This window comes from Symphalangus syndactylus, chromosome 9, assembly GCF_028878055.3.
Source record: "Symphalangus syndactylus isolate Jambi chromosome 9, NHGRI_mSymSyn1-v2.1_pri, whole genome shotgun sequence".
In the NCBI taxonomy this organism is placed as follows: Eukaryota; Metazoa; Chordata; class Mammalia; order Primates; family Hylobatidae; genus Symphalangus; species Symphalangus syndactylus.
Window position 1 is genome coordinate 112,512,032 of NC_072431.2, and position 7,230 is coordinate 112,519,261.

General features: G+C 41.1%; 1 protein-coding gene across 5 annotated transcripts in view; it reads right to left on the reverse strand.

Annotated features, from left to right (window-relative positions):
- TEK (TEK receptor tyrosine kinase) overlaps positions 1-5,349 on the reverse strand; it is a 126,087-nt gene extending 120,738 nt beyond the window's left edge. For all 5 annotated transcript variants that reach the window (XM_055294011.2, XM_055294010.2, XM_055294012.2 and 2 more), the window contains exon 1: positions 4,869-5,349. In XM_055294011.2, the coding sequence (XP_055149986.1) occupies positions 4,869-4,920 (52 nt within the window). In that variant the 5' untranslated portion in view covers positions 4,921-5,349. The remainder of the gene's footprint in view (positions 1-4,868) is intronic.
- Between the last annotated feature and the right edge of the window lie 1,881 nt (positions 5,350-7,230).

A 7,230-nucleotide genomic window follows, 5' to 3' on the forward strand; every position in this document is an offset into this window, starting at 1 on the left:
GGAGTCTCACTCTGTCGCCCAGGGCTGGAGTGCAATGGCACAATCTCGGCTCACTGCAACCTCTGCCTCCCAGGCTTAAGCGATTTTCCTGCCTCAACCTTCTGAGTAGTTGGGATTACAGGCACGCGCCACCACACTCAGCTAACTTTTGTATTTTTAGTAGACAAGGTTTCACCATGTTGGTCAGGCTGGTCTCAAACTCCTGACCTCGTGATCCGCCCACCTCGGCCTCCCAAAGTGCTGGGACTACAGGCATGAGCCAACCTGCCTGGCCCAATGTAATATTATTATTTCGATGTTACTGAGATCCTTTCTACAATGTTCTCTTTTCCTTTCAGGTCTGCTGTGAAGTACCAACATTTTCCTACTGTGACCATAAAACTCCATTCAACAAAAATTACTAAATATTAAATACATGTACTAATGAGAATAGAAAAGAAATAATATCTGTTGCGAGAGATTTAAAGGCTAATTGGGCTAAATCTGGCTGCCCAAAGCTCAAAGACACAATCTGCATGGTAAAGGAGCCTAAACTTAGGGGAAGAACATCAGGAGGAAGAGTTGGCCTGGGCAAATTGAGTTGAATTGTGTTTGCAGAGTAGAGATGAAAGATGCCATTTCTAAATGGATGAAACAGGATGAACAAGAGCCAAGAGGAAAGAATGTGTAGATTGTTGAGATAGGCCTGGTTGAAGCAGACAAGATACAAACAGGGATAAATGGATAAGTGAGGGGAGGGTAGATGGGTAGTTGGCAAAGTTTTTGGGTTTATTAAGTTGGAATTGGCCAGCACAAAATTTGAGAGATTGGATTATACTGAGGTTTTGTAGAAGGAGACAGCATCTATGAATATTAAGTGGTTCTCCTACATCTTGGGGCAGATTAGATCAGTCTTGACTAGCACAGTGGTTCTCATAGCAATGCTTCTCTTTTGATTGTACTAGCTTCATTATTTATTTTATTTTATTTTATTTTATTTTATTTTATTTTATTTTATTGAGATGGAGTCTCGCTCTGTCACCAGGCTGGAGTGCAGTGGAGTGATCTTGGCTCACTGCAACTTCCGCCTCCTGGGTTCAGGCGATTCTCCTGCCTCAGCCTCCCGAGTAGCTGGGACTACAGGTGCATACCACCCCACCTAGCTAATTTTTGTATTTTAGTAGAGAAATGGATTCACCATGTTGGCCAGGATGGTCTTGATCTCTTGACCTCATGATCCACCTGCCTCGGCCTCCCAAAGTGCTGGATTACAGGTGTGAGCCACCGCACCCGGCCCCAAGCATCATTTATTAAGAGAGTTCTCACTGGCTAAGCATTTCACAGGCATTATCACATTTGATTCTCACCAAAACCCTGGAAAATGGGTATTTCATCCGTAAAAGATGAGAAAAATGTGGGTTAGAGAAATAACTTGCTTATGGTTATCCAATTTGGGCTTTGACTTTGTAATCCATGTTTCCTCCTTCAGTTTGCCTGCTATGTTTGCTGTTAAATTTCTCAGGTCTTCAGTGTTTCATGGATGTGCTCTTAGCAGTAGATTTAAGTGGACTTCATATTTGGACTCCATATTTCTGCTAATGCAACATATTACAGCTTATGCATTACCTTTTTAGCAAGCAGAGCATATGTTGTCTTCCATGAGTTTTGCATATCCCCAAAACCTAGGTGTCATTCACAAGAACTTTCAACAAACCAGGTCTCTCCCACATTAAATATACATAATTTATTTCTTGAACCCAAACACAGAACCAGACATTTATCTATTTTGAAATGGTATCTTTTTGTTTTGGTTTTCCACCCTTCCACCCTAGAACAATCTATTTAAATCCTGATTCTGTGAGCTCACCAGTAAGCCAGCTACAGAGAATAAGCAGGTGATACAATCATGCAGATATCCTTTGGGGAAATAGAGGCTCAGGAGGCAAACTGATAATTTCAGAAGAATTTAGAGCCCACCCACCTAAATTCCCCAGAGAACATCACATAGTCTTTTGAGATGAACTTAGAAGGCTCCTTCCCTCCTGGAGAGACGCCTTAGAAGAACTAGACTCTTCCAGGAAGCTCCCCCAGGGCAGGGCTGAAAGGGAAATGCTGAGACCTAACAATGAAGACAATGCTTGGAAGGGAGCATCTGTGAAAAAAGCAAGCTCCTCCCTCTGAGAATAATTCCAAAGGGTGTCTCTGATCCCAGCTTCCAGACCTCCACCCTTGATTACTCAGACCTGACACTAGCCTTCCAAGACCAGCCCTAACAAGGAGGTTTCATGTGCAAGCACTTCCCTGACCTTAACAACTGTTTCCTCTGCCACCCCAGACAAGATGTCTGCTATCTCTGAATCCAGTTGTTATTTAAAATGTCAAGTGACAAGGCCGGGCGTGGTGGCTCACGCCTGTAATCCCAGCAGTTTGGGAGGCCGAGGCGGATGTATCACTTGGGGTCAGGAGTTCGAGACCAGCCTGGCCAATATGGTGAAACCCCGTTTCTACTAAAAATACAACAAATTAGTCGGGCATGGTGGTGCAAGCCTGTAGTCCCAGCTACTCAAGAGGCTGAGGCACAGAATCGCTTGAGCCTAGGAGGCGGAGGTTGCAGTCAGCTGAGATTGCTCTACTACACTCCAGCCTGGGTGACAGAGCGAGACTCTGTCTCAAAAAAAAAAAAAAAAAAAGTCAAGTGACACAGTTAAGAGGTATGAAGGCATGAGACTAGAGACTTCCTATTAGATCAGTGTTGATCATGTAGAAGATACTATGATAAATCACAGTGATTTTTTTGTTAGTTTTCTACATACACAACTTTTTAAAGAGAGCAGCCTGGTTTTACGAGGATGGGAGAGCAGGGAAGAGCGAATATAATAGAACCTGTTTGAAAGCTGAAGTCAGCAATGATTCTCAATTGAGAAAAGGAAAGCAACACACTCTAGGAGTATTTGTGAGGAGCTTCTGAGAGCTACACACCCCCTCCAGCCCTCTTATGGGTCAGCAACTCTGTCATCCAGAGCCACCTTCACTGAAAAAAAGTGGCTTTTTTTTTTTTTTTTTTTCAGTCTGTGGGTTCAGAAAAAAGACATGAGAAGCAGCCCACTGGACTAGAGAGATAAACCTTTAAGCCGTAAGGCCCTTGCTCCACTGCTATAGTCTCCCAGGAGTTTGACTAGAGGAACGGGCTCCTGTGGCTGTGGACATGGTCTAGCTGGATTCTTGTTGTTGCAGTTATCAAGCCTTGAGCAGTCATGAGCATGGAGGCTTACACTAGGAATGCAAGTGACGATCAAGACAACAGACCTACCTCAGAAACTAACCTTGCTAGTGTCACCCTTCCTAACAAGAACATGACCTACTTCCTCTCCTTGGTCCCCTCCCTTTTAAAGGCAGTGCTGTTTTTTTCAGGGATCTAAGGTCTAGACATGGAGCAACTATTTTGGCCACGTAACTTTTTGTTTGATTTTTATGACAATTCTTCTAAGCCTGTATTGCAAAGTGCTATAACATAGTTGCTTTAGGGGTTAAAAAGTGAATGAAAACAGTTGTGTGTGTATTAACCTACGAAGCACCTCAGAGAAACTATAGACACCTGGGCTTCACATCACTATAATCCCTGGTATAGAATCAGTTCCAGATTTCATGCACATATTATTGGAGAAGTCAACATTATTTAAACAATTTCCATATAAATACTGAAGCCACCGAAAATCTTTAATTTTTAGCAACTTGTATTATACATTCTTACTTTTAAGAATATTATTAAATTCTCAATATATTGGTTGTTGAGAGCTATAAAACAAATGGTATTCAACTCTGTTATTTAATTGGATTAGTTTTTTGAATATTTAATAACATTTCAAACATCTAGGAAATATTGCAGATATGTATACTCGAATCAAATTATATTAATATAGCCTATATCCATGAAGTTTAGTGAATTTTCCCAAATTTATCTCCAATATCAATTCAATTTTCGTTATTATAATTAGAATGTTTTCAAACCGAAGGGGAGAGACTGATGGCAATGATAATGTATTTGTGATCTGTAGTTCAGGTTTGGATACTGCCTTCTGCCTACGTCACATAGGCTGAGTGAGCTACAGAGGCACACCACTATCTGGAGTATCTGAGCAATAAACACACTGAACCCAAACACGCTGGCCAACCATTCCTTCACTCTACAACAGGCTTCATATACTCTCCTGTGTTAACGATTTTGGTAACTGCCTAAATTTTTGTTTCATTGGGCCAGTAAACCCTTTATGAATTCCTACATGGCAAAATTTTTTTTAAATAAAACAAAAATTCTAATAGCCCCAATCTCCCTGACCCTAACTACAAGAAAAAAAAAAAAGCCTACAATTTCATTGCTTTGCTTAAAATAGGATGTAGATATAAAATCTTTTTACACAAAAGCATCTTTGTTCTCTTTTAACAGTGACAATCTATACACTGCCTTATTTGGGCCCCTGTATTTCTCAGCATGAATTTCATTTTTTACTGAAGATTTTCTTTAAAGCAGGTAAAACCGGTTTGTTCTTTAAAAAAATCAATAAGAAAAACACTCCAGAATGAGAAGCAGGAAAATAATGCATGATAGTAAGGAGATCTCTTCAAATAAGATGATTTAATCGGTCCTCAAAGAGTTTATAACACAGGGGCCAATCACCCAGAAGACAAACTCTAACAAAATCAGTTCATGCCACAGAGCCTTTGCATTTCAATCCTTCCACACATATTGACTGGAGACTCACAGAGAAATGGTGCCTTTGCTACAGCCACCCCTTGTTAATCAGCACTGATGAGATTTGGGGAGAGCACCCAGAAGTCACTAACTCTGTTTTTTAAAATACTAAATTAAAAAAAATAAAGCCAAACCTTACCAGAAAGGAGCAAGCTGACTCCACAGAGAACTAAGCTGGCTAAAGAGTCCATGCTTCCCCAAATCTCTCCATCCAGTTTCCACAGATGTGCATGAGGTCCCAAGGATCCTTTCAAAAACCCAGCGGTTTGTGACTTTCCATTAGCATCGTCCTACTACGTCTTGTTTACAAGTTAGAGGCAAGAAGGAACAGCACAGAAGCAGGCTGTAACAGTCTCATTTCTGTCTGAGCACAGGGAGTTTTAAGTTCCTTTTTCCTGTTTCCTTTGTAGATTAGGATGGGAAAGGCTGTATCTTAAAGGCATTTGGTATCAGCAGGGCTGGGGGCACTCAAGCCCTATCCATCTCGCAATTCATCAAAACACTTATCTGTTGCTGTTGCTTCTGCTGCTGCTTTTGCTGCTGCTGTAGGGGTAGAGGAATTTTTGTTGGAAGTGTGGGTCCCGGTCAGCATTTTCAGAAACAATAGGGGTATCCTCTCATAGGCGGGAAACTGAGAATAATAAGCCCTCCACCTATGTATGGTATGCGATGATGACCAATCCTTCTCAGACTTCCAACAGCTCTCCCGGGGCTACTGGGATCTCTGACAGAAGGAGCTTTTGGGTGTGGGGAGCCGTTTTGGCTTTTGTTTTCTCATTTTAACCCACATGGTTTGAATTGAGAAAAGAAGGTTTCCGTGATGAGAAAATACAACCTGAAAAGCAATTAATTTCAGTGAGCACCGGTGAGGTCAATGCTCAATGTAGCCCCAAGAGACCAGAGTCCAAAATTGTTAGCCTGTTTTCTTTCACACAGATGGCCTGTTGGTTGGCCATTAGCCCAAAGATACCCATGTTGCTGGCTATAGCTAATTTTAATTAACAATTTATCTAAAGGTGATCAAATTTCTTGAAGAAGCTGGCATAGAAGGATTTTGGTAATGAGAAGGATTTCATAGTCACTGAGCAATGGTGTTTCAGAAGCAAATTATATATAACATTTGAAAACTAATCTGTGTAAAAACACAAACTTACAGGATTAGATCGGGATAAAAATAGTGCTCATAAGAGCAAAGAGAGTACATGGGCCAAAATAAAAATAGCCATTGAATGTACAATATCTAAAATGAGGTCAGAGACCCTACACTTATCCAGATGATAATTACTCCACAATATGAATTATGACATTAGATTAGAAAGTATACACTTTGCTCATCATCGACCTTCATGCCTGAGGAAATCATTATACTCCTTTTCCTATCCACCAGAGGAAAAGGCAGATGCAGCTAGTCTTGACTAATTTCTGTCCCAGGTTTTATCACATCTATGATGATCTTAAGAACCAATTAATGTTTCCAGTTTGCAGGTGTGAAAAAGCCCAGGTTCTGCCTGCAAACAGAACCGGGTCCAAATACTGGCTCAGCCACATGTGTAGCTGAGAAAAGTTAATCTTTTTGAGCCTCAGTTTCAACAGCTGTAAAATGGCAAAAATACCTCCTTCCCAGGTGTTTTGAGAGGAATAAATGAGGTTTAAAAATATAAAACCATTTGGTACTATGCCTAGTTCATTGAAGGTTCTCATTAAATGTTATTAAGTTTATTTTCTTTCATCTTTCCATTTAGTCTCAATTTGAATTCCAAGAGCTTCTACTAAAAAGCTATTTTCTATTCCTATGAGATGACTTTAAGTTTGTCATCATAAAAAAAAAAAAAAAAAAAAAAAAAAAAAAAAACAGTGGGCCTGGCACAGTGGCTCACGCCTGTAATCCCAGCACTTTGGGAGGCCAAGGCGGGTGGATCACCTGAGGTCAGGAGTTTGAGACCAGCCTGGCCAACATGGCAAAACCCTGTCTCTACTAAAAATACAAAATTTAGCTGTGCTTGCTGGCGTGCACCTGTAGCCCCAGCTACTCTGGAGGCTGAGGCAGGAGAATCGTTTGAACCTGGGAGGCAGAGGTTGCCGTGAGCCGAGATCGCGCCACTGCACTCCAGCCTGGGTGACAGAGCAACACTCTGTCTAAAAAAAAAAAGAAAAAGAAAAAAAAGAAAGAAAAGTGAAGTTCCACACAGGCTAAGTTACTTGCTCTGCTGTGAGTAGCAGAGGTAATATCTGAATCCTGAGCTCTGGACCTCCAATTTTTCCTTTGTTTCATAGTTCAAAAGTTCAAGAGTAATGTAGGACGTCACAAACACCAGCAGGGTATACCTAGACCTTACAGAAGTATTTGAAATGAAACTTTGACAGATAAGAATAGTTTGGTGACACTGAGAAGTACGGTCAGTTCTTAGTGTGCTTCTGAAATAACTAATGTCAGGATCGGTGGGTGCTCCATTAATTCACTTGAGGAAAATGAAAGGGGCCTCCTCATGAGTCAAGCTCAT